Here is a 27,622-nt window from a genome sequence, read left to right on the forward strand (position 1 = left end):
ATCAACACGATGAAAGTTAATTAAGCGCACGGCAATATTATGATAAAAGTAACTTCCTAATTAATATTCTGTGTTTATTTAAGATCGAAGTACTAAATGCGTTTAGACAGTAATGTCGATAATGTATTTTCAAAGCTGGTTAATCTGACTAGTATTTACTCAATTAAGCTTGTCGCAATCCATACTGAGCCTCTCCCCCGTGAAAAGTCAATTGGACATCCAAAGAAACTGTGACTACTCAAATGAAAGAAACCTGTGGTTAGCTGAATTCGCTGACTCTAAAGAAGTATTTCAGTTAAGAGATGTTGTAAAGTAGCTTTACTTCAATAAGGCTAAGAAAATTAATCTTGAATTCAGTCGAAATTTAATCCCAAAGAGTCCATTTGGCAACACGTTAGGGTTGCTTCCTGCCAACATTTCTAACATTATTGTGGCTTTCAACCTCGAACATTTTGTTTCATGCTCTGAAATCAGTGGATAATATTCTTTACAAGAACAACTCGGACAAAAGCTCTTGAACATAACTAAGCGCGCACTTAAACGAGCACTAACAGCGCCACAAAGCTCCACCACGGCTTTTCAAACGTTCGAGACAGTATTCAGTACGTAAGAACATATAGTTGAGTATCTGCGTAGCAGATTAAAAAACATAATAACGAGCGGCGAAGCTGCGCGAAGAATGGGGAAGAGCGCTCCTCCCCATTCTCCCGCGCCACCAATACCGTCAGCTATTCAGGCTAAGTTGAGCGTGTCGATGAAATCAACGAAGAAATGTCCGCCGCTTGCACGGTGTAGAGCTGTGTTCACTAAGGATTCTATTTCTTTCAGAAGAACTGTTAAGAAAATGATAGACACGATGCGGGATTCAGGGTAAACAAGGGCTTAAAGTGAAGCAAACAGAGCTTCACGGGTTCTCAAAGAGAGGTCTTCAAGCAGATCATGGCGGGTCATGTTTAAAGTTTCTAATACCGGTACTGATCTTGGGTTGCCTGTGGTGCCGCGAATTTCACACGTGTTTTAATGATGTAGGAGTGACTCAGAGGCGACAAGGTGAGGGAAATACCACAACTTCACAGAGATGCGACCGATAGATAAAACTAATACTTAAATAGGACGCGAGGTAAATAAGGATATATATTACCCCGGAAAATGACGCAAAATGAGATTGTCTTAAAAGGTTATCTCTTCTTAGAGTCAGAGATAAGTTGATTAACAAGCTGAGAGATGAGCAGGAAATGAAGCAAATATTGTTTTGGTTTGGAAGTCGTTGTCCTTTAAAGAGATATATGCTGAAAGGTATTTTAAAAATTGGACTTAAATATGCTTAAGCTCACGTTCCTTAGGAAAGCAAACATGCGGCATTCAATTTCATTAAATCAGAAAAGCACGAGGTACAAAATGCTTCTTGAGCGCATTTTTGCGAGGATCACGGGCGAGCGAATCTCCCGCTTCTGTCATTCGTGACATATTTCAATTATGGCCTAAATATTGAATTCGTCCGTAGAACTTTGAGCGTCAAAACAAATCAACACAATATGTCGACCGCTTGCTTTGGTTGGTTGAACACTACACTACCATGGAGAAAGTCAACCCGGCCGGAAAAACACTCGTAAGAGTCGTAAAATAAATGCTGAGATCATGCCGCATCCGCATTAAATGTTCCGTACTTTGTATGCAACGCAAAACTTAAGTTTAACCATTGACAGACGAGGGATTTTCTTAAAAGTAATGTTACGGGTAACCAAGACTCTGTTTACTTCTCGCCAGGCTAAAGATTGTATGGGCGAATTCAATAAACCAAATTTAAAAGTCCCATAGTTTTATATGTTCAAAAGTTGTAACCCAGATGCAACCACTCAAACAAAACAACTCCTGTGTTTGAACAACCAGAAGATTCAAACTATGAATATGCGACCTTTTGGAAGATAACTTGGTTACAGAGCTAGAAGCTAACTTAAAATGGATTTGCAATTCACTACTGAATCTTTGAGAGGAGATTCTATGTAGGGGGACTTCTGAATGCACGTTCAATATGGTCCAATTGGTGCTTTAACAGTCAATATGCACAAAGGCATGACAATTACGCCAAGATTCATGACAGAGTCTATTTTGGAAAATTCGTTCACCTAAGAACGCCAGCAAAGAAATCGAGAGTTAAAACGGCATCTTAATTGACCGAACACAGTATATGGTTTATTAATTGTTAATTAACATCAAAGCGATTGAACTAAAATCATGAAGACGCAAATGAAATATCAACCCACAGAAGATCATCAGCCATCCTTCCCGTTTTAGTTCACTTTAAAATGAATCTTTTAATCTGGCTAATTTTCGATCAGAAGAGGATAAACGACAAGTTTAAAGATTGTATCAACTTTGTAATTCCTGTCTTGACAAGTCTCGGCGGTGTCGCGAATGCCTCGATGATCAAACTTCACGATATCACGGTTCAAATTAAATTTATCTCGGTTCACGGTTACTAGGAAATAAACATGTCTCTGTCAATGAAAAGGCAGAGAATTAAAAAAAAAAAAACCTCTTATCGTTCTAGGCTCGATTGACAGCCGTTTTGGAAAGGCGGTAAACATCCTCCCACCATATTCCAAAATGGCCGCCATTTTAGTGTTCTTTTGTTTGATTGCAAAGTGGCCCTATTGGCCTCGTTCAAGGTTAAATATTCTTTTGAATTTTACATTCGAAAGCGAGCCAGTTTACAATGAAACTGGAATAAGGTGTATTTGACAGAACTGACCGGCCAGACCAGGCATTTGTAGACACCTGTCTACAACAACTTCAAATTAACACACTTCGAGGATGATATATACTCCTCCAGAAGCCAATGCGAGGGATTGTTGCATTTTCTTTGTAAACTGACAGGTCTGGCCGACCAGTTCTGACAAAAGGAAAGCGCCCTAAGACTGAAGCAATCTCGACAATAATGCACCCGTTGACATTTTGGACATTGAGTGCAAACAATTCATGCATGTTGTGGTTCTTGCATCAGAAAAGTCTCCTAAATTTTGTTTTGCAAGTTTTGCAAGTAAAATATGCCCAACCTGAAAATGCCAATGGTCTCGATCAAATACTGAAAGCTTTGGAAACAAAGAAAATGGAGTGCACCAAAGAGAGATAAGCACGGCAAGACTTAGTTCTTTATAATGAAAATGAATTTTATTTTGAATGGCAACGAAACTGTTTCTCATTTTAAGGGTAAAGCACCAAGCCTCGTTTAGAAAGAGAGGGTGCAAATGGTGTGCTACAATCTCTTTTTGTGATTTCAAGCTCAAGTGCAACATAGATGAATCTCTATAAGTTATGTGAAGCTGTTTAGTGTCCGCAGATCACTGAACACAATACTTGAAAGCTTTTGTTTGATAAAGTACGATGTGTTAAACTTTTACTGTGGGTCACATCTGCCTATAATGGTGTTAGTGCACTCTTCTTCTTCATTTAATAACTGTGAAATATACATACGAAGATTTGGCGTTAACTAACGTCGGTATATACACTCAATGCTGATATTTTGCGCGTCAGTCTTTCGCCGGATCCATAGCCAGCTTTACAATTGGAAAAATTTAAGGTGGCTGATAAATTTTGAAACTTTGCAAAGAGTTCCTTACTTATCGCTTTTCGCGTTTATAAATAAAATCTTGGGAGGCAGTGTGGCCCGGTAGTGGTTAGGACGCTTGCCTTGAGATCCAGTGAGTCCGGGTTCAAGACCAGCTCTGACCACTCGCTGAATTTGTTCCTGGTTGTCCCTGGTTCAACGTCTCAGCTGCACTTGTAAATAGCCAACTGGTTTGCCTCCGGCCAGTTGGGATTCTTAACAGTTGTTGCCCTCTTCCATCGTTTAGTTTACCGTGTTATCCCTGAAAAGTCCCTATGGAGAGCGGTCAATTAAGTATGTATTCTATAGGAGTTTTAAGATGGCCTTTTGTTGCTATGGTAACCTATTACGTCAAATGGATGAATACAACTTGTTCGGTAATTATTGATGTTTCATATGGCACCAAAACATTGCCGTTAGGTGAAACAGTGTTGTAGAGTTAATCCTTCAAATATGACACTCCCTCAAAATTGTTGAAGCTCATGAATTTGCCGAGTCACCGTCCTACTTTTTAATGACCCGCGTTAAAGAATGCGTAAACTGGCTTAAGAGCAGAGGAAAGATCTCTCGAAATAATCCTAATAATCTTAAAGAAACACAACCTCGTTCTCACGGTCTCCATTGTCGTGGGAGCGAGGTTGAAAGAAGCAAGCTCCTTAAACGATTAGCAAAGATTATATTAAGTCCATTAAAAGCTTGTTATCTGATGAGATTCCTAAACAAGAGTAATTCCGAGATTTTAGAGCTTAATATAGTCGTTTAACAATTGTTTGCAATGGTGGAAGTTCGACCTTTTTCCTTTTACACTTGAAATATGAATAAAGTGATTTGTTTAGAAACGCGGTAAACGCAAGCGGCTTCCTCAAACAACTTTGCTGCTTTTTTTGGCTTAAATGCTGAGTCAACGTGAACATTATTTGTTAATTAGTAAAGATCATTCAAATCCGCAAGGGAAAAACTAAACATTGTGCTCATTCCAACACGGTCCCACCCTTAAAAAGGTTTTACCTCGCTTTTGTTTTACAGCTATTTCTATCAATTTGCTAAACTTTGCAAAACGTTTGAATCGAGAGCTAACAGAAGTCCTTGCCATTCGCTTGACCTGACAATCTTCCTTTCATCCGCAGAACACTAATGAGGTGTGATTAATTCCGACCTTGAAGGGTTTTAGATCGAAATGATACGCTATGACGACGGATTGGTACAGAATGACATAATTTTGATATTTATCAAAGAAAATCGAGATATCGCTTTGACAAATAGCGAGACTTATCTCAAGAGCTTGTTATTTGCAGTAAAGTATGCCAGGTACAACGTGTTGAATCGTGTTATTCTGACACTGCTTTTATCGCACGCAAGCAAGGTAAATAAGAGGCCAAACTGCTCACTTTTCATATCTGTATCGTGATATGTCGATTTGGAGGGCAGATATCGTAAACTGAGGTCTTCCAGGAGTAATCCTGCACGTGAAAAGCCACATATCACAAACACGCGACAGAAGACAAATGCCTTGGAGTAACAAATTAAGCCACACGAAAAATCGCAAGTCTGGGTCTTTGCCGTATTGCCACGGAAGTGCATCAACACCTGTAGGATATTTTGGTACAACGATTCGAAGGAGGCCCGTGAGCTTTGGTTTGGAATTGCCGTTCCAAAGTCGGAGGAATTTTACTAATAGTCGAGAAAGATGGCGACAACATCACGTCAACATGGCGTTCGGTGAACTTAGAAAGCTCCTGCCGACGTATCCACACGACAAAAAGCTTTCAAAACACGAAATTTTAAAACTGGCTATGAAATACATCGCGTTTTTAAGCTCGGTGCTGGAAGGAATGGACTCGAAGGACTCTGGGATTTGCACCAAGTCCGTTCACATTGATTCCTCAAAAGGTTCTCCAAGTTCCGAGTCGAGTGCTCCAAGTGACAGTGAAAGTTTGTCTTCAAAGTTAGACTTGGAACATGTCAGTGTAGAATCGCTTGCATCTGAGATAGACCTCGACGACGAAAAGGAATATTTTTCAAGTAGAAATATACGTTAGATTGTAAGGTTTTGGGTATAAAAGAACTTGAACGTCAGAGACGAAGTTTGCATGGAGTTCCACCCAGGTCAAAGAACTACGAGTAGTTGCTCTTCGAGTTATCACAGCTTAAAAGATTTAATCGAAAGAAAAACTTCTCATTTTTCAGTGAAAAAGCATTTAAACACTAAATATTCACCTCTGGAAAACAGCTCAGGTTGATTCTGGACTATAAAATAACGAAAATCGCAAGTTTTACAAAAAAGCGAGGGATCACTAAACTATGTTTGGCAACATACTGGTTTCCGGACTTCATGCAGTTTGCCAATACATGTGTCGTACAGGTACGAGTGGCGATCAAAGGAAAATCTTTTCAATTCTCAAATTTCTGTTTTCTTATCAACCCATTGAGATTTTTATCTGAGTTTAGAATTCCGGCTATGGCCGACTGTCCTCTTGACCCGAAAACTTTTGCTTTGAAGGCAAATAAGCCGTGTATATTTGCTAGTGAAGTTAATTAAGATTAGTTAACATGAAGAATTTGAAGTGCAGGTTTATTGTAGTAAGTAATCCCTGGAGACTGTTATATTCTGGAATCTAAGAGCAGTCGCCCAAAAGCTAAGATTTTTCCTTGAGATAACCTTTAAGTTCAAGAATTTTGTACTTGAATATGTTACAATTAACTGTCTTACCACACGGAGACAACTCCTTGCTTTTCTTCAACTTCTTTCACAAGCGTATCTTTATACATTCGTTGTACACACCACGTTAAAACAGCAAATCTACCTGAAAATAAAATAAAGGGACTCATAAATCCCCAGACCTTGTATTTAGATCAAGGAGCTCTCGCGTCAAATTTCAGTGTTCTGAAATCTCTTTTGAAAAGCATTAATTACTTAAATATTTGTTAATTTTACCTTTCAACAACTTTTATTATGAGATAGCCAAAATGAGTAGCTCTTTTTCACTCACTCCAGATTTTCAAACTACTTTAATTAAGTCAAACGGAAGATACATCAAACGTTTATTTTGTTTCCGTAATAAAATTATTGATACCAGATTTCATCAAAAGCAAAGCAGCCTGGCGCGGAAAAAAAACACACCTCAAACCACCTGGCATGAATTCAATTTACTTAACATGGGATGGACGCGTGCCAAAAGCATTGTCCTCTCCACCCCACCCCACCCCTTACAACGAATTTAGGGAGGGAAAAACAGCGATAGAGTCATTTTGTTGGGTATATAATAACAAACCTTAAGATATAATTTTACTTTCAGAGCTCATTCATTTTTTTTTCAAAAGCTGACAGCCGCCAAATTGTACGTAGTATTCAGTTACATGCATATGTACATTTGTGAATACCTTTCGAAAGTTTCTCTAGATGGTCTTAGATAATTACTCCATAACTAAATTATAAAATGACCAATCTGCATGTAATTAAAGCCGTGTTCACAATCAATGTTGATTATGATCAACTGAAGTATAATTCAGGCTATCATACTCCATTCAATTTTATTCAATTATGGTTCTGTTCACATCCGTGAAACTTCAAATACAATAGGCAGGGTAACCTCGCAGTGCGCGGTTGCTACGATTATCATCACCATGCTTGAGGCGAGAAGAGAACCAAAGATAGCTTCCGAGAATAGAAGAAGGTAAATCCAACTCTTCGCTGCAGAAAGCGATTAGAAGTTTCGTCTGCTCATACCACCACGTGTTCGCCATTCTGTTCAATTACAATTACGCACTGTAATTACTTCAAGGTTATTTGAAGTTATTATAATCCAATTATAATCAGGGGTTCTAATTAGTTGATGCGTGTGAACCCATTTCATAGAGTGTTTTCAGTCACGTGATCAGTAACCTTGCTTTTTCCACCGAAATAAAAGAAAAAAATTGCATGATAATAGAGCTCAATTCCCGGAGGATTAGATGGGGAGACCAACATGGCCGTGACGTCACGTGAAAACTCTATTTTATAGGCCATTTCCGAGTTCATGTCTACCTCCCCTTCAAAGCGAGTCTAGATGCGAAGCTTTTCTTATAAATATCAGTTTTAATTCTTATGTAAAACAGAACTAATTCCATCACAAAAACTTCGCACTCAGACTCGCTTTGATGAGGAGGCAGGCATGAACTCGGAAATGGCCTATTCGATTATAAATCGAGCTACTTTAGCTGCTAGCCCTGGTGTTTCGGAGAGGAATCTTCAGCGCCATGATCGCTGGGCTTCAGTCACGGCGAAGAACATATTAGTAGGCTAGAAGTTTCTAAGGCTCTGTCTCTGTGAGCCCAAGCCCGAACTTGAGCCCTCGATCTTGAGCCTGGCTGATCAACGCGCCTATGCCTCAACCTTTGAGTGTGTTCGGTTGTGTAGTAATATTTTGCCGACACGGGACAGAGAACTCGGTGCGAGCGTGATACGTGTAGGCTCATGAGTAGTACGTTTGTAAAAAGAGACAGTAGAGAAACTTGTGACATTCTACGGTCAACCTTGCCACTAGCACTTTCGCATAAGGTTTATTTTTATTATGTAATTAGCGTTATCTGATTTGTTTTTCATTCTGTCGTTTATAGATCTACCTTAAAACCCCGAAGGTGGTGCCACTGCATTTGGTCCGGGGTGCACGGTCCCTATGTTTCCTAACAAGAGGTTTTTGGGGTTTACGTGTCCGGCTTTGGCACATGTGGGACGTCACTTGATGTATCTCTTATTCACTTTGTTGTAAGCTTATTGTCACAATTAAAGCTTATCTTGAGCCTGGCTGACCAACGCCCCAATGCCTCAACCTTTGAGTATGTTCGGTTGTGCAGTGAAGGCAAAATATACGTTTTCTAGCTCTTTCAAGGCCCTTCTTTTCTTTTTGCCAGAAGACAATAGAAACTATGTCTCATATTTTTTTGATTGCAATATTTCAAAATTCTTTTGGAATGATGTTATGGAGCAAATTTTAAAGAATCTTATAAACTGCAGATGCCTCTCACTATCCTATCTTATCGTGATATCATCATATGAGTCCTAGAGGAGGATATGGATATGTTTTATTAATTTATTATATGATGATTTTAGGGAAATAAGAAAGACTGAATCCAATCTCGACCCCAGAGCTCTTCTTCTCTTCTCATTGGTTTTCGTGAAGAACAATCAAAAGCGTCTCTAATTGGTGCATTCATGTTAGCACGAGGAGTGAGCAGGCGCAGTAAAGTTCAAATAGCCAATTTTTGGCTAGAAGAACCCTACGGCGCATGTTCTCCTAAATAGAGTTTCCCAGAGTCGGCTCTGGTGACGAGAATGGACTGAACCTATTTCAGAGCAATTCTTTCAATTAATTATAAAAAACGGAAAAATATATCCATGAAAAGTATGGTAACAGGAATCTTTTCCAGAAAAATTGTTTGAGCAAAAAATTAATTTATTAGTTTAATTTATTAAAGGGACATGCAGTTTCACGGTTTTGCGCAAGTCCAAGCTTTGGCGCTAGCAGTAGTAAAATTTTCTGTTTGTTAGAGCGAGTTTCAACCGAGTGTTGTAAAACCAAAACCAAAGTAATTACTTTGGCCAATCAAAAAGGCCGGAGACAATCCAGTAAACCAATCAAAATTCAAAGTAATTACACGTAGCCGACACAAAGCGCGGGAAAATGTGCACACGCGAGGCACGATTGGTATTGGTTTCACTTCTGATTGGTTGAAAAACTGGCGCGAGAACTTTGAACCAATCACTGGGTGAAGTTATGCAAAACCAAAGCAATTCGCTAATTACTTTCGACACTCAATTGAAAACCGCTCAAACTAACCAGATGATGTTCATTAGTCATCACAGAGAGGATTAAAGCAAATACACTGAGTTACACCCCCAAATTTGATGCAAGACACTTTGGATTTACAAAGAAAATACCAAATTTCGTTTTGACAGTCGCATTTATTTTACGGCCGAACATTTTATTCTACGCACGAGTTATACTGCGCATGCAGTAGGTTCATAACACAAAGGAAATGATTGCTTCTCAACGCAATTGCTAAAATTGCGTTCATAACTGCGAGGATCATAGCCTTCAATTGATTACATATCCGCAGTTCAATATATGATTCATTTCATATATCATTTCGTTCGTTGAATCCGTCATTCATCACGGGAACATATGAACAGCTCAGCTTCATAGCTCACTTGGTTAGAGCGTCGCACCGGCATCGCGAGGTCACGGGTTCAAACCTAGTTGAAGTCCTGAATTTTTCAGGCTTCTCTACGCAATTCCTAAAAAATTGCGTCCTTATAACTGCGAGGATCATAGCTTGAAATGATTGCAAACGTAATTCCAATGAGTAGTTCCACTTCTATGGCAATGTTTCCGTTTCCAGCATCAGTGCTTTCGATTGTTTCAATAACAATGGAATTTTAATTTTAAAATATGGCCTGACGTGACAGTTTGCCCATGCGCAGAGACATGAAACCCTCCCTTTAATTATAAAGTTTTATGAAAGTTAGTGCAGCAATATTTATTTTAATTCTTTTAATTTTTTTTCCTTGACGCTACTGTATATTTGCACATTTTTCTTTTCTACTGTTGTAATAAAGTTTGTTGCCAAAACAAAAACTTAACCGATTTCTAGTACCGGCCTACACTCGTTAACGAACTCTACAGAGGCTTTGCTAGGCCCACGTGTCTTAAACACCACTCTCACATGTTTGTCAAGCGATTGGCAATTATTCTCCACGAAGCAATCTATTCTGAAAAATCTTCGTAGCCAGTCATGTGTGCATGATGTTGAAAACCCTCGCCACTTCGTTGCTATCACTTTATAAGAAAATATTGACGTGCACGACTTGGTGCTTAAATTGTCAAAGATTCCTTAATCAAGATGTACTTACTCAGAGTACTAATCCAAGTTCAATACTGGCCAATTAGTATTTAAAACGCTCCGCCAATAGGAATTCATTTCCTCATCATGTGATTCCTGTTTTTCCATATAGTTGCAGTTGTGTTTAAGCCAGCGCCCGTACCAACCTTCTGGCTTGTTCTACTCAGGGTCCTTGCGTTGAAGACAGCTTAGCTTGGTAAGTAAACTTCGATACTGAAGTACGATGTGATAGCTCCCTGTTTTTAATCGCCCATTTTTTACTCCTTGTTCGAGTGTATTTATGGGTCACTGTTAGTCCGTTGCTAAATCGCTTTTCCTTTCAAAAAGGTGATACCGTGCCTGTTTATACATGTACAAACCAGCCATTTTCGCTCGTTCTCTTATTCCTTGTATCTTAACAAATTCATCTATTTGAAATTTCCTATGCTTTTTTTTTGGCATACCTTTCAGCTGCATACTGATGGCATTAAGTTAAGTCCCTCAAGTTCCCGAGGAACTGCGACACGAGACCGTAATAAGAGGCACTGCTTATGGTAAGCAGTTGCGCTTAGAAGGAGAGGGCGTCGGGCGTCCTTACGATGGTAAAAATGGTTCTGTGTAAAAATCAACCACCGGTCCACTCCACATCCCCATGCATCTACTGGATATAGTGGCTATCTTTGGTTACCCCACATACAGCAACTACCACGACAATACTAAAGACCTCTTCAAGATCTCGAATTGTCTACGAGTACGAAAGAAACATCAAGTATGAAAACGGTGGCTATATGAAGACGCTGCACCAGATTACTCGCCATTCCGACCACCTGTCTGGAGACTTTCAGATCCTTGAGTGCACCGTGCAAGCGCCAGAGTTGGAAGGCATCGAACAAATCGTGGAGACTTTCATCCCAGCTGGCCCGGGAAAGATCAACAGCCATGCCGTGCTGGCTTGGCGCAAAAGAGAAGGTGGATACTTCACGGCCCAATGCGAGAGCCAGTACCGCCTGAATCACAAGGAGAGTCTTCCGCATCTGCAGTTCCGTGTGGTACAATTCACCACCAACCACAGCCAAGAAGTTCTGGATCAGAAGGAGACCTTGGATGTCATTCGTCATCTGCCTGCATTGTAAAGTGCTGCATCAGAATGGCACAATTTGCTTGGAGACTGTCGCGTCTGCATTAGAGTAGTTGTACGGATCTTGATCCAGAGTGGACTAACTAAACTCACAGAAAATCAGCAATTTTTGTAGCTTTTTCTTTTCGTCACTTTATTTTTCTAGTCATAAATACATGTAACCGTAGTCAGTGTAATAAGTAAGTTATTAAATAATGAAAACTCCAGAAAAGATCGTGTGAAGTAATCAATTACAAATAGGCCTAGCTTTACTAGAGACAAAATCGAGACAAGTCATGGGGGGTTGAGGTCGCGCGCTGTATCAACAGGACTTTAAACGGACCCTGGGAAATTCTAAATGAAAAGAGAGCGATAGTGAGCGACCTCGTCTACCCCGTGTCCTTGTTGACAATTGTAGATCGATAGCGGTGGCGCCGCATAAATTAGATTATGTGACATAATTTTTGTTTTGTAGTCTATTTGTGCCCTGGCAAAACTATATTTCGAACAGAGTACTTAAAGTGTCTTTTAACAAGACTGGCTACAAGTTGTTTCAAATAGTCTATAAGGGAAAACTGCCGATTTAAAATATTTTTGGTACAAGTAAAATACAGAAGCAGGTTTTAATAAGGGTATTTAAACACTATTCACACCTGCACCTTTAAACAGTTCATAAATAGCATAGTTATGCTTGAAGAAGGAATTAGAGGTGAGAAGTGAGAGGTGAGATCGGGATTGAAAGAAACACAAATATTTTTATTCAAGCTTCACATATTCTTTGGAACAAAAGTTCATTGCATGGATGACTAAATACTCAGAAAAAGAAAAAAGTGGATTTCGCGGAACACTATATATCGTATGATCTTTTTCAACCAATCAGAAATCGGCCCATATGTTAACCATTTGGCTAAAGAGTTTGCAAAAAAGTTGGTTTTAGTTTTAGTTTAAGTGTTGGTTGGATTTTCAAGATAAGCTAAATAATCATCGATGAATTAAACGGAAAGTATCAAGGATTCGGTTAGTAAAAATCTGGGGCAGCGTTTACACGAACGCGGTTTCATTTGTAACCGCATCGTTTTCGATGCGGTTACGCCTTCTGTTTACACCACATCATGTTCCCGTTAAAACCCCGTTGAAGTCCTGAATTTTTCAGGCTTCTCTACGCAATTGCTAAAATTGCGTCCGTAACTGCGAGGATCATATCTTTACTCAAATACTCAGAAAAAGAAAATAGGAGGTTTCCCGCGGAAGATCTAAACTGGCTATTAAATTGAAAGTCTTTGACCATCGAATGATTTTTTTAGGCAATCAGAAATTCGTCCATATTTTAACCATTTGGCCAAGAGCTTGGCAAAAATTCAACGTATTGGAATGTAAACCTTGAATTGTTATTGGCAACAAAACTACACCATTATTTTTTGGTCTTGATTAATGCAAAGACGTATTTTAGTGCTTTTAAGTTGACTGAAATAGCGTGACACTTCCCCTTCAAGTTACATTTTCGTTTCTTTCTGCATACAATTTAGACATCCGAGGGATCTTTCGATTCTCTCGATCGATCTGGAGCAAATGGAGTTTGTAGTGTCCTGCTTTCCTATTTTACATCATACACAAGTTTTAGATCAGTGGCTTATCAGCTAGAGTTTTGTCTTTTCTTTCCGTCTACAATTCCACCATCACGTGGTACGGGTTAAATTTCGGCACATTGGCAATACTTTCATTCCCTCAAGGAAGTAATTATAAGTCCCACTGACTTCAATACGCTGTTTCAGTGGTTATCAATGATAAATGTTGTCACTATCAATGAAATGTAGTACCACAGCATTAGTATCTACTAGATACACTACTATAATATCATTTACTGTAATATCGGCTTTCATTTAGTTTACCATTCGAGATTCCACAGCAAAACGTCTGCTATTTTTGCATCTCGTAGACGTTTTAGGCACACAGAACAGCCCTTGATCACTGTTGTGTTACATGTAAATATTAAACTCAGTCTAAACTGAGAACGGAGACGGTTTAGGTCAATGCGGGATTCAGTTACGATCACGTCATGAGATTCTTGATCATTTTTCTTGACTGAAGATGTACTTGGTCAGACACGTCATGTTTGACGATCTCAAAAGGATCAAATCCACACTTTCTATAGAAGTCTACAGCGTTTAAAGTCGAAAGAACTGTCAGCCTCGTTGCCCCTTGCTCTGTCGCAGACTTGGCAAGATGGCTTACTAAACTCACGCCAACACCTTTAAGGTTGTGCTGAGGATCAACGAACAGGCCTTTGATCTGAACAGCACTGTTGCTACCTTGTCTGTTCCGTTCTTGTTGCAAAATAGTATCAGGGAGTGAATGACCAAAACCGAGTACTGTTCCATCTTTATCTGTAGCAACAACAATCTCTCCCCGTCTTATGTATGGTAAATAACGATTAGGATCTTGTCTGCTTGCCCAAGCATGAATTTCCTCCGGACCATAGTGACTAGAGCAGGTACTTTGAATGGCTGTAGTGTGGATTCTGTAGATTTCATCAACGTCTGTTTCAACTGCCCTTCGGATATTTACAAGCAGAGCTTTCCTCCTTGCCATATTGGCAGCACCCTGCGAGCAGAGCCTCTCTAAAGCTCAGCAGAGGGCGAGCAGGAGAGTCTCTGCAGAAATTGTGTGACGTCTTTTAAGTCGCCGCAGCCAAAGTTTCTGGTCAAACCGGTTTGGGCAGTACGCGCATCATATTTTGACAAGGCGAAGGTCAAAAATCGAGTCTTCAGTACGAAAATCAATATGGCGTGTAGACTCACTCTAGGAGTGCGATCGAGACTTGGTCTGTGTTTGAAACTGTCTCCAAGCAACTATGGTGTTCCATCCCAGCCAAAAATCAACTTTGTATGTGCAACATCAAACTCTATCAAACTCTTTTCAACTTCACTTTTCGACAACCAACTTCAACAAATACAACATTCAACTTTAGTTGATAACTTTCATTTTCAACGTATTCAACATTCAACTATATCACACAACTTTCAACTAATGTCAACAATCGACTATAGAACATACAACGTTGAACTTCACACCTTAAATTATAAGAGTGACTACTCAGAAATGAACTGAACAGATGATCCTCGCAGTTACGAACGCAATTTTTTAGAAATTGCGTACATAACTGCGAAGATCATAGCTTCTCTTGAAATAACTGCAAAAGTAATTCCAATGAGTAGTTCCACTTCTATGGCAATGTTTCCGTTTGCAGCATCAGTGCTTTCGATTGTTTCAATAACCATGGAATTTTAATTTTAATAATGGCTGACGTGACAGTTCGCCCATGCGCAGAGACATGAAACCCTCCCTTTAATTATAAAATTATTAAGTTTTATTCATGTTAGTGCAGCAAAATTTACTTAATTTTTTTAATTTTTTTCGTCAAACTACTGTATATTTGCACTTTTTTTTTCTACTGTTGTAATAAAGTTTGTTGCAAAAAAAAATAATCTTGACCGATTTAGTACCGACCTACAATCGTTAATAAACTCTACAGAGGCTTTGCTAAGCCCACGTGTCTTAAACACCACTCTCACGTGTTTGTCACGCGATTGGCAACTATTCTCCACGAAGCAATCTATGTAGACATTCATGTGTGCATGATGTTGAAAACCCTCGTTGCTTTTACTTTATGAGAAAATGCTGACGTGCACGACTTGGTGCTCAAATTGTCAAAGATTCCTTTAATCAAGATGTACTTCTCAGAGTACTAATCAAAGTTCAATACTGGCCAATTACCATTTAAAAGGCTCCGCCAATAGGAATTCACCTCCTCACCATGTGATTCCTGTTGTTCCATATAGTTCGATTGTTGTTAAGCCAGCGCCCCTATCAACCTTCTGGCTTGTTCTACTCAGGGTCCTTGCGTTGAAGACGGCTTAGCTTGGTAAGTTAACTTCGATACTGAAGTACGATGTGATAGCTTCCTATTCATTCTCTGTTCTTAATTGCCCATATCTTACTCCTTGTTCGAGTGTATTTATGGGTCGCTATTGCTAGATCGCTTTTCCTTTCAAAAAGGTGATACCGTGACTGTTTGTACATGTACGAACCATTTTCGCTTGTTCTCTTATCACTTGTATCTTAACAAATTCATCTACTTGAAATCTCCTATGCTGTCTTTTTGGGATAATTTTCAGCTGCATACTGATGGCATTAAGTAAAGTCCCTAAAGTTCCCGAGGAACTGCGACACGAGACCGTAATAAGAGGCACTGCTAATGGTAAGCAGTTGCGCTTAGAAGGAGAAGGCGTCGGGCGTCCTTACGATGGTAAGCTTGGTTTTGTGTTAAAATCAACCACCGGTCCACTTCACATCCCCATGCATCTACTGGATATAGTGGCTATCTTTGGCTACCCCACATACAGCAACTACCACGAGAATACTAAAGACCTCTTCAAGATCTCGAATGGCTACGAGTACGAAAGAAACATCAAGTATGAAAACGGTGGCTATATGAAGACGCTGCACCAGATTACTCGCCATTCCGACCACCTGTCTGGAGACTTTCAGATCCTTGAGTGCACCGTGCAAGCGCCAGAGTTAGAAGCCATCGAACAAATCGTGGAGACTTTCATCCCAGCTGGCCCGGGAAAGATCAACAGCCATGCCGTGCTGGCTTGGCGCAAAAGAGAAGGTGGATACTTCACGGCCCAATGCGAGAGCCAGTACCGTCTGAATCACAAGGAGAGTCTTCCGCATCTGCAGTTCCGTGTGGTACAATTCACCACCAACCACAGCCAAGAAGTTCTGGATCAGAAGGAGACCTTGGATGTCATTCGTCATCTGCCTGCATTGTAAAGTGCTGCATCAGAATGGCACAATTTGCTTGGAGACTGTCGAGTCTGCATTAGAGTAGTTTTACGGATCTTGATCCAGAGTGGACTAACTAAACTCACAGAAAATTAGCAATTTTTGTAGCTTTTTCTTTTCGTCACTTTATTTTTCTAGTCATAAATACATGTAACCGTAGTCAGTGTAATAAGTTACTAAATAAAAAAAACTCCAGAAAAGATCGTGTGAAATAATCAATTACAAATAGGCCTAGCTTTACTGGAGACAAGTCGAGACAAGTCATGGGTCACCGGTGGTCGAGATCGCGTGAAATTTTAAATGAAAAGAGGGCGATAGTGAGCGACCTCGTCTTTTAAATACTTGGTCAACCGATACCCCGTGTGCTTGTTGACAATTGTAGATCGATAGCGGTGGCGCCGCATAAATTAGATTATGTGACATAATTTTTGTTTTGTAGTCTATTTGTGCCCTGGCAAAACTACATTTCGAACAGAGTACTTAAAGTGTCTTTTAACAAGACTGGCTACAAATTGTTTCAAATAGTCTATAAGGGAAAACTGCCGATTTAAAATATTTTTGGTACAAGTAAAATACAGAAGCAGGTTTTAATAAGGGTATTTAAACACTATTCACACCTGCACCTTTAAACAGTTCATAAATAGCATAGTTATGTTTGAAGAAGGAATTAGAGGTGAGAAGTGAGAGGTGAGATCGGGATCAAAAGAAACACAAATATTTTTATTCAAGCTTCACATATTCCTCGGAACAACAGTTCATTGCATGGATGACTAAATACTCAGAAAAAGAAAAAAGTGGATTTCGCGGAACACTATATATCGTATGATCTTTTTCAACCATTCAGAAATCGGCCCATATGTTAACCATTTGGCTAAAGAGTTTGCAAAAAAGTTGGTTTTGGTTTAAGTTTTGGTTGGATTTTCAAGATAAGCTAAATAATCATCGATGAATTAAACGGAGAGTATCAAGGATTCGGTTAGTAAAAATCTGGGGCAGCGTTTACACCAACGCGGTTTCATTTGTAACCGCATCATGTTCCCGTTGAAACCCCGTTGAAGTCCTGAATTTTTCAGGCTTCTCTACGCAATTGCTAAAATTGCGTCCGTAACTGCGAGGATCATATCTTTACTCAAATACTCAGAAAAAGAAAATAGGGGGTTTTCTCGCGGAAGATCTAAACTGACTATTAAATTGAAAGGCTTTGACCATCGAATAATTTTTTCAGCCAATCAGAAATTCGCCCATATTTTAACCATTTGACCAAGAGGTTGGCAAAAATTCAACGTATTGGAATGTAAACCTTGAATTGTTATTGGCAACAAAACTACACCATTATTTTTTGGTCTTGATTAATGCAAAGACGTATTTTAGTGTTTTGAAGTTGACTGAAATAGCGTGACACTTCCCCTTCAAGTTACATTTTCGTTTCTTTCTGCATACAATTTAGACATCCGAGGGATCTTTCGATTCTCTCGATCGATCTGGTGCAAATGGAATTTGTACTGTCCTGCTTTCCTATTTTACATCATACACAAGTTTTAGATCAGTGGCTTATCAGCTAGAGTTTTGTATTTTCTTTCCGTTTACAATTCCACCATCACGTGATACGGGTTAAACTTCGGCACATTGGCAATACTTTCATTCCCTCAAGAAACTAATTATAAGTCCCACTGACTTCAATACGCTGTTTCTGTGGTTATCAATGATAAATGTTGTCACTATCATTTACTGTGTTGAATTTGCAATTTATGTCGGAAATATCGGCTTTCATTTAGTTTACCTTTCGAGATTCCACAGCAAATTAAACGTCCATGCACTATTTTTGGTTTCAAGTTAAATGACTGATTATTTGACAGACAAGAATTGTAGGACAGGTTGTCATAAAATCTGCAGGCATCTCGTAAACGTTTTAGGCACACAGAACAGCCCTTGATCACTGTTGTGTTACATGTAAATATTAAACTCAGTCTAACTTGAGAACGGAGACGATTTAGGTCAATGCCGGATTCAGTTACGATCACGTCATGAGATTCTTGGTCATTTTTCTTGACTGAAGATGTACTTGGTCAGACACGTCATGTTTGACGATCTCAAAAGGATCAAATCCACACTTTCTATAGACGTCTACAGCGTTTAAAGTCGAAAGAACTGTCAGCCTCGTTGCCCCTTGCTCTGTCGCAGACTTGGCAAGATGGCTTACTAAACTCACGCCAACACCTTTACGGTTGTGCTGAGGATCAACGAACAGGCCTTTGATCTGAACAGCACTGTTGCTACCTTGTCTGTTCCGTTCTTGTTGCAAAATAGTATCAGGGAGTGAATGACCAAAACCGAGTACTGTTCCATCTTTATCTGTAGCAACAACAATCTCTCCCCGTCTTATGAATGGTAAATAACGATTAGGATCTTGTCTGCTTGCCCAAGCATGAATTTCCTCCGGACCATAGTGACTAGAGCAGGTACTTTGAATGGCTGTAGTGTGGATTCTGTAGATTTCATCAACGTCTGTTTCAACTGCCCTACGGATATTTACAAGCAGAGCTTTCCTCCTTGCCATATTGGCAGCACCCTGCGAGCAGAGCCTCTCTAAAGCTCAGCAGAGGACGAGCAAGAGAGTCTCTGCAGAAATTGTGTCAAGTCCTTTAAGTCGCCGCAGCCAAAGTTTCTGGTCAAACCGGTTTAGGCAGTACGCGCATCATATTTTGACAAGGCGAAGGTCAAAAATCGAGTCTTCAGTACGAAAATTAATATGGCGTCTAGACTCACTCTAGGAGTGCGATCGATACTTGGTCTGGGTTTGAAACTGTCTCCAAGCAACTTTGGTGTTCCATCCCAGCCAAAAATCAACTTTGCAATGCAACATCAAACTCTATCAAACTCTTTTCAACTTCACTTTTCGACAACCAACTTCAACAAATACAACATTCAACGTTTGTTGATAACTTTCATTTTCAACGTATTCAACATTCAACTCTATCACACAACTTTCAACTTTACATGTCAACAATCGACATATAGAACATACAACATTGAACTTCACACCTTAAATTGTAAGAGTGACTACTCAGGAATGAGCGGAGCACATAACATTGGAGTTCACAACTGAACATATGATCCTCGCAGTTATGTACGCAATATTTTAGCAATTGCGTACATAACTGCAAAGATCATAGCTTCACTTGAAATGATTGCAAAAGTAATTCCAATGAGTAATTCCGGTTTTATGGCATTGCTTCCGTTTCCTGCATCAGTGCTTTGGATTGTTTTAATAACAATGGAATTAAATTTTAATGGATAACGTGACAGTTTGTCCATCCGCAGAGACATGAAACCCTCGCTTTAATTATAAAGTTTTATTAATGTTAGTGCAGCAATATTTATTTTATTCTTTTATTTTTTTTTCCGTGACACTTCTGTATATTTGCACATTTTTCTTTTCTACTGTTGTAGTAAAGTTTGTTGCAAAAAAAAAAAAAAAAATCATCACCGATTTAGTACCGGCCTACACTCGTTAATCAACTCTAAAGAGGCTTTGCTAAGCCCACGTGTTTGTCACGCGATTGGAAACTATTCTCCATGAAGCAATCTATTCTGAACAATCTTTGTAGCCATTCATCAGTGTGTACATGATGTTGAAAACCCTCGTTGCTTTTACTTTATGAGAAAATGCTGACGTGCACGACTTGGTGCTCAAATTGTCAAAGATTCCTTTAATCAAGATGTACTTCTCAGAGTACTAATCAAAGTTCAATACTGGCCAATTACCATTTAAAAGGCTCCGCCAATAGGAATTCACCTCCTCACCATGTGATTCCTGTTGTTCCATATAGTTCGATTGTTGTTAAGCCAGCGCCCCTATCAACCTTCTGGCTTGTTCTACTCAGGGTCCTTGCGTTGAAGACGGCTTAGCTTGGTAAGTTAACTTCGATACTGAAGTACGATGTGATAGCTTCCTATTCATTCTCTGTTCTTAATTGCCCATATCTTACTCCTTGTTCGAGTGTATTTATGGGTCGCTATTGCTAGATCGCTTTTCCTTTCAAAAAGGTGATACCGTGACTGTTTGTACATGTACGAACCATTTTCGCTTGTTCTCTTATTACTTGTATCTTAACAAACTCATCTATTTGAAATCTCCTATGCTGTCTTTTTGGGATAACTTTCAGTTGCATACTGATGGCATTAAGTGAAGTCCCTAAAGTTCCCGCGGAACTGCGGCACGAGACCGTAACCGTAATAATAGGACCAACATTTACTTTATCCCTCGTGTCATCCTCTACACACAAAAAAAGCCATTCCTTTCAGCCTAGCACTCCGCATACGACGAATTTGTTCTACCGACGAAACGTTCAAGATTCGCACCACTGAACTAACGACATACCTTCTGAAACGAGGTTACAAACGCGACTTTGTTACTAAACAAATACAACGCGCTGCAGACATTCCCCGCATACATACCCTACAACCTAAACAGATAAACAAACCCGAACGCATACCTTTCATAACGACCTATAATCCATCACTTCCTTCCATCTTCAACATAATAAAAAAACACTACAATCTACTTCTCTCTTCTGACCGCTGCAAAAATCAAATGAAACCATGTTGTCTCGCAGTGATGAGCGCAAATTTCTATTGCGTCGAGAAGCCTGAAAAATTTTCAGGACTTCAACGGGATCCCGTTGAAGTCCTGAAAACATTTTTCAGGCTTCTCGACGCAATAGAAATTTGCGCTCATCACTGCGAGACAACATGGTTTCATTTGATTTCATACCCGCAGTGCAATATATGATGTATTTCATATATATCTTTCGCTGCAAAAATGCTTTCCTACATCTACCTGTTGTGGCTTTCAGGCGCTCCCCTAACCTTCGAGAGCTGCTGGTTACAGCTTAACTGTCCCCGTATGTAACTCATTCTAATTCCACACTTCCTTCCGGGTTTTTTCGCTGTGGCAAAAACTGCGCTACCTGTCCTTACATTTTCCATGGACTAACCAACTACAAATTCTTCTCTACTGGCGAAACGCGCTCCATTAATAGTATCACCCAACTAGTCAGAAAAGGCAATAACAAAGTTAGCAAATGTAAGTTGATGAAATATTTATTTGGGAATAAAACGAAAGAAAGCGTCACCGGCGCTTTTCGCTACTCGAGGACTATTACTAATAGTCCTCTGGTAGCGTAGCCAATCAAAATGCAGGATTTGCATTAGTCCGATAGTTGGGTGATACTAATCTATTTCAATAAAAAACTAGATCATTGGATAATGCAATTCTAGAGTTTTTATTGGCTAAGCCATCATAGTATATGAGCTCTTATACCACACTCAACAAATACTGTACGCATCAATATTTTTTGGTCCTAACAAGATAAAGCAGGCAAGATTTATCCATATTTTGTGGGAGTTTTCAATAAAAGACATGGTGCTTCGTTGCATATAATCATCTCATATCCAACGCGCGCTCGTGGTAGAATTGTTAAATATCGCACAATCTTTCCACGAATGAGTTCCTCAGACCTTTCACTCCTATTGTGCGTAACTTACAGATAGAGTATCCTTATTTGACCAATGAACGAGAAATAAATAAATGACATGGCTAGTCTTCCGAGAGGATAGCTTTAGTTTCACTGTTATGAAACACGTTTTAACAAAACCACGCAATCAACATTTTGCATATGAATGATATAGAATACATTAATTGTTCCCACCGACGGCAAAACGGCAAAGCTTCTCAAAGGAAACCACCACGGCGACTCTCTACAGCAATGACTCAAATGTGCATGCGCTAGGCGATCACCCGCTGGCCAACGGACAATCTCCCAGTTAACTATGATTACAGATCATCCCATTTATTAAATTTTCGACCTCGGATATTGCGTTTCTAGCTTTCTGATTGGTTCACTTGATCTCGGTTATCAGCTCATACACCTTATGACCTAATATGGAAACTGATTGCGTCAGTTGTTGACAAGCTGGAAACTGACTTTCTTTGATTTCCAAGTGTACAAGTGTTCAGAATTTAATGAAAATTTAATAAAACAATTATTCCATTCGCGCTTGTTGGATATGAGACTGGTAATAGCCCAACTTGGCGCTATGCGCTTTGTTGGCTGTAACCAGTCTCATATCCAACAAGCGCGAATGGAATAATTGTTCATTAAACTGCCGAAATTGAAGTACATCAGCTAGAGTCGGAGATCATTGCAGTTAAGGAGGAACTTAAGCACTTGCGAAGAAAGCCTGGAAAAAATCTATGGATGTCATCACCGTCCTCATCAAAAATAATTACATCAAGTACAACTTACAGATTAAGAGCCTTCCGAATATAACACAAAGTAAGGTTGTCTACTTTGGATCAACTCTCCAATTTCCTTCGTCCTTTGATGTCAAATGATCAAAATACTGTACACTCTGGAACTTCAAGACCTAAAAAAAAAAGGAATAGAGCTGTTTTGGTTTTCCAATTCAGTACAACTGTGTATAAGCAAGTACCAGCGTAAGAAAATAGAAGCACAGAATCCTGATGAATGATCTAATCAGCAATATATATATTATCACAAACCAAAAAGAGTAACGCAGATTGAGTGGTGAAGGAATACATTATATAAAGCCAATATTTCAAAATACACTACCCTCTTCATCATTGTAAAACCGTAGTGCCTTTCGACAATACATTTCTTCAACGCCAGAACACGGTCTTCGACTGTATTTGTACCTGCCTTGGTAAATTTAATGTAAAATACAGCGAGCGACCTTTATTGGCCGCTGAAAAACTTTATGCCTGTTAATACTAACCGCTTCGGGAACTTTGTGACAAACAAATGTGCAGAGGACCTTCAGGACATGGATCGCTAAGAGAAGTTACTGTATTGTATTTAAGTATTTGGTTAACTGCATTTATTATTGTAATTTTCTGTTTTCTCCTTATCGTACCTGCAATTCAGTTAGTGTGACTGCGAGAGGTGTCAATAAACAAACTTAATTCTTCAATCAGCCTTGCTTTTTCTGGTTTTCAAATTGAGAGCCAATGACAACAGACACAAACAATTAAATAAGCCAATTATAACGCAAAGAAAATTCATGCAGCCGGCGAAAAGCGCGGGAAAGTAAGAATCACATTTGTAATCCCAGAGAATTTGGCGCGAGATTCTAGATTTCATACGGTAGTTAATTAAAAACTGTTCAATGGTCTACTAATTTCACCTTTAAAGAGGGAGAAAAGAACGGTATCCTAGTGACTACCATAGCTCGTTTAAGAGGGATCCCCTGAAGCATCGCAGTTTCATCAAGAAAAAGTGCCTTTTGTACGAGGTACTGACGTTGCTTTAACGCGGCTACACTTTTGCAGTCTATGGTCCGCGATTGGTCCAAAGTAAAATTCATGCGCAATTTGCTTGGCCAACCAGTGGCAAGAACGAAATGATGACTTGTTTGCACGCAGTTTCCCAAGTTTCAAATTTCTTCTAGTTTTGATTGGCCGAGTTGATTGCTCGCGACCGTTGTGACTGGCTGAAGGATTTGACTGAATTTTCTCCACAGAAAGTGATTAAAATAGGTCTGCGAAGCGTGCAGGCGGCTACTCTTTTACATTTCGAAAGCTAGTGCGTTTTTCAAAATCCTCATAATCCTTCCATCAATCACGCTTCAAAACCCAAGCTTAAAGATGCCAAAAGTTAGGCCAAAACCTTCATAGTTAGATAAGTTAAATTGAAGGTTATCGAGCAAGAGAAACCGGCCAAGAAATGGACAGCGCATTATTTGTGACTAAGCACGTGACCATTGTGTTAAATGTAATGTTCCCACTAAAAAATCGACCAATGAGCACCTTTGGTTCTCAGGGTAAGAAACTTCATACTCTGCATTTCAAATTGATTGACGGAAGCAGAAAAGTGCAGTAGAGCGGGATGAATCTAAAAGCTTGTTTTGTCGCTTAACTCAAAGATCTCAGTTAATTATTCCACGAGCGCTCGTTGGATACGTGCATCTAATTAGGTGCATTTTTGGACATACAGCGAGTTTCAAGCGAGTGTCTTAAAAGCAAAACCAAAGTAATTACTCAATTATTCAAAAAGGACGGAGGCAATCCAGCAAACCAATCAAAACTCGAAGTAATCACACGTAGCCGACACAAAGCGCGGGAAAATGTGCACGCGCGAGCCAGATTGGTTTTGGTTTCACTTCTGGTTGGTTGAAAAACTGGCGCGAGAACTTTGAACCAATCACTGAGTGAGGTAATCATAAACCAAAGCAATTCGCTAATTACTTTCGACACTCGATTGAAAACCGCTCTAAGTCATAACCAGTCTCGCATACAACAAGCACGAATTGAATGATTGTTTTATTAAATTTTCATTCAATTCTGAACGCCTGGACCCTTGGAAATTAAAATTTCGCTTCACGCACAGATTTTTCAGCTTGGCAACACTTGACGCAATCAGTTTCCACATTAGGTCATACGGTATACCAGCTGATAACCGAGATTGAGAGAACCAATCCGAAAGCTAGAAACGCAATATCAGAGGTCAAACATTTAGTAATAATCATTGGATAAACGCCAGTTTCTTTCTGGTGCTCGAAAGCAAAATCTTTATACAATCACTGTACCTCGTTACCCCAGCTTGTCCAGTTCGGGGTTAGATTTCGTGCAAACATCTCAAGGCATCGTGACTGTGGAGGAACATACTTAGCGAAGATTTCTGAAACAGGACGAAAAATACTTATGTATATATTACAAATGTTACATCAGGATATCTAGGAAAAGAAAACTGATAAAAACGAACTATTACTACTACTACTACTACTACTACTACTAGTAGTAGTAGAGGTAGTGGTAGTGGTAAAAGAAGTGGTAGAGGGAGTGGTAGTGGTAGTGTGGTATAGTGATAATAGTAGTGGTAGTAGCAGTGGCAGTGGTAGTGGTAGTGGTAGTGGCAGTTGGTAGTGGCAGCGGTAGTGGTAATAGAAGTGGTAGAGGAAGTCGTAGAGGAAGTGTTAGTGGTAGCGGTAGTGTGGTATAGTGGTAATAGTAGTGGCAGTGGCAGTGGTAGTGGTAGTGGCAGTGGTAATGGTAGTGGTAGTGGCAGTGGTAGTGGTAGTGGCGGTGGCGGTGGCGGTGGAAGTAGTAGTAGTAGTAGTATGCTGTACGAATACAATTCTAACTTTAGTAACTGGGTGAAATTATAAAGTTGTTATATTCAAAGGAAAGCAAATGAGCAATAGTTTTCTATGGTGTTATTAACTTATTATTCTGTGCAAGACTAGTGCTTGCCAGAAATATAATAAAGAATTATCTTTAAAGCTCACCGTTCAGGGGTGGTTTTCTAGAATGGATCCTGCAAGGCACACTGCATATTACTTGGTGATACGGCAACTTGTTACAACCATCAATAACTGATTCCGAAACTTTGCCAGTTGGATTTTGCAGAGATTCTCTATCACATTCTTCCAGACTTAAATGCATGCCAGCCTCACAAGTCCTCTTTCTCACACTCTGTCCAACAAATGGTATTTGTTTTGTTGCATTTTGTTTATCATTGTCCTTCAATCTTATCTCTACTGATGCATGTCCTTTAGTTTTGTGGAACATTTCTTGACAATTCAAACTGTGATGATTTAAGCACTGGCAAGCCACTATTGTTGATGAAGTTTTGGATATGTCATTTTTGCTTCTACTGCATTCAGCACAAAGTAAGTCAGATACAGATTTACAAACTGTTGATGTGATTTCTGGTGTCAACGAAGAAAACTTTCTGTCTGTGCCACAAATGAAAAATGTGTCAGTATTATCAAAATCACAAGATTGCTCTATTTTCCTTCTTTTAGATGAAGTACATCGTAAATCTGATCCAAGACAATTATCTTGCTTTTTGAAGTCCATTTCTGAACTGAGACTCTCACTCGCAAATACTTTCATCCTTGGTTGAAATCGTCCAATCAGAAGTGGTTCGTAGGGTTTCTTATGAGGTGAATCCAATACTGTCACCAGCTCTCCTCGTCTTGTAACCTTGACCCAGAACCACTCGGCTACCAGTTCAAGTGACCAATGAGGTAAAAGCTCTGATTTGGTGAACCTAAGATATTTCTGCTTATTTGTTACCCAGATTCCCACCAAAGCTCCAGGAGCGAGAAGACGAGGGACTGGAAGAGACTTGATCTCCCATAAGGACATGAAGGAATACCTGTGAAAAAACATTAAACAGAATTATTTTGTAAATTAATGTATTTATCAATGGTGCCTTGGACATACTTGGAAATTATCTGAGTACTTGCAAATGTAAGGTGTACGTGTTGCCCTGGTTACAGAATAAAGAGATGTATCTATTAAGGAAGACTGTGGGATCCTCTGCAAAAATCAGAACACTCGCAGTTAGGAGTAACAATTCTGACAGGTCTTCTGACAACTGGTTTGGATGCCACTGAGCATAGCCAGGGGGGTCTTGGGGTACAGTGATCTGATTGTTCCTATAGGCTGTGCTTAAGTATCTATGATCTTGACACTTTGCGGTCTTGGCGTGAAGAACAGTGTTTTAAGTTGTTTAATGTAATCTCTGATAACCACAAACTATCCCACTTACTTCCTCCCAATCATGTAAAGCATTATAATCTAAGGAGAAATAGAAAGTACGACCTCCCGGATGTGCGCACCAAGCGTTTTTAGCGGTCATTCATTCCGGCCATGTGCCGATTAGCCAACAACACTGTGTAAATATGCGTTCGATTAGCTATCTGCTTATTGTTCTGACTTCTGGTTTTTTAGCATTTTGTAGTATTTTAAATAAATTTAAATTAGTCATACTCATGTATCTTAACATAGTATATATAGTGTATCATTGTAAAATTTGTAAAGTATTATGCAATTCAGCCTTTTGGCTGCAAAGTAATATTTTTATTATAATTAAACTATCTATATCTATCTATCTCTGTGACCCCCCTTCATGACAAACCATATCTGTGAGACTGGAACAGAGTAATTTATGTCACCTGGAACTTACTTCATCTATGCACTGCCAGATATTTTGTAGGATTGCCCCTCCCCACACACTCACTCACTATCCAAAAAATTGTCACTTTCACTAAAAACACAGTGGACCCTCCATACCCATAAAGTTCAGGCGTCAATGGGCCACTAGAATACTGGGGTGCGGGATGGTGCAGTGGTGAGAGCACTCGCCTCCCACCAATGTGGCCCG

General features: G+C 39.5%; 1 protein-coding gene and 1 long non-coding RNA gene across 7 annotated transcripts in view; one reads left to right on the forward strand and one right to left on the reverse strand.

Moving 5' to 3' along the window:
* Window positions 1-27,622, reverse strand: part of LOC137972431 (N(6)-adenine-specific methyltransferase METTL4-like) — a 42,014-nt gene that overhangs the window by 8,494 nt on the left and 5,898 nt on the right. For 2 of the 4 annotated variants that reach the window (XR_011117126.1, XR_011117127.1), the window contains exons 6-8: window positions 25,737-26,611; window positions 25,038-25,129; window positions 6,318-6,411 (exon numbers count right to left, since the gene is read on the reverse strand). Coding sequence is in view for 1 of the 4 variants with exons in the window: in XM_068819140.1 (XP_068675241.1) it covers window positions 22,779-22,859; window positions 25,038-25,129; window positions 25,737-26,611 (1,048 nt within the window). In the remaining 3 variants the exon portion in view is untranslated. Of the gene's footprint in view, window positions 1-5,647; window positions 6,412-22,738; window positions 22,860-25,037; window positions 25,130-25,736; window positions 26,612-27,622 lie in introns of those variants that run through there. The other 2 variants (XR_011117125.1, XM_068819140.1) reach the window with 2 other exon arrangements.
* LOC137972432 (uncharacterized) lies at window positions 755-27,322 on the forward strand. 3 transcript variants are annotated; one of them, XR_011117128.1, is made up of 6 exons: window positions 755-1,050; window positions 10,599-10,682; window positions 10,937-15,504; window positions 15,758-20,343; window positions 26,007-26,120; window positions 26,534-27,322. It is a non-coding gene; the product is annotated as an uncharacterized lncRNA (long non-coding RNA). The 3 variants fall into 3 exon arrangements; XR_011117129.1 differs by lacking the exon at window positions 755-1,050 and adding an exon at window positions 1,235-1,296; XR_011117130.1 differs by lacking the exon at window positions 26,007-26,120.

Source organism: Montipora foliosa, chromosome 10, assembly GCF_036669935.1.
Source record: "Montipora foliosa isolate CH-2021 chromosome 10, ASM3666993v2, whole genome shotgun sequence".
NCBI lineage: Eukaryota > Metazoa > Cnidaria > Anthozoa > Scleractinia > Acroporidae > Montipora > Montipora foliosa.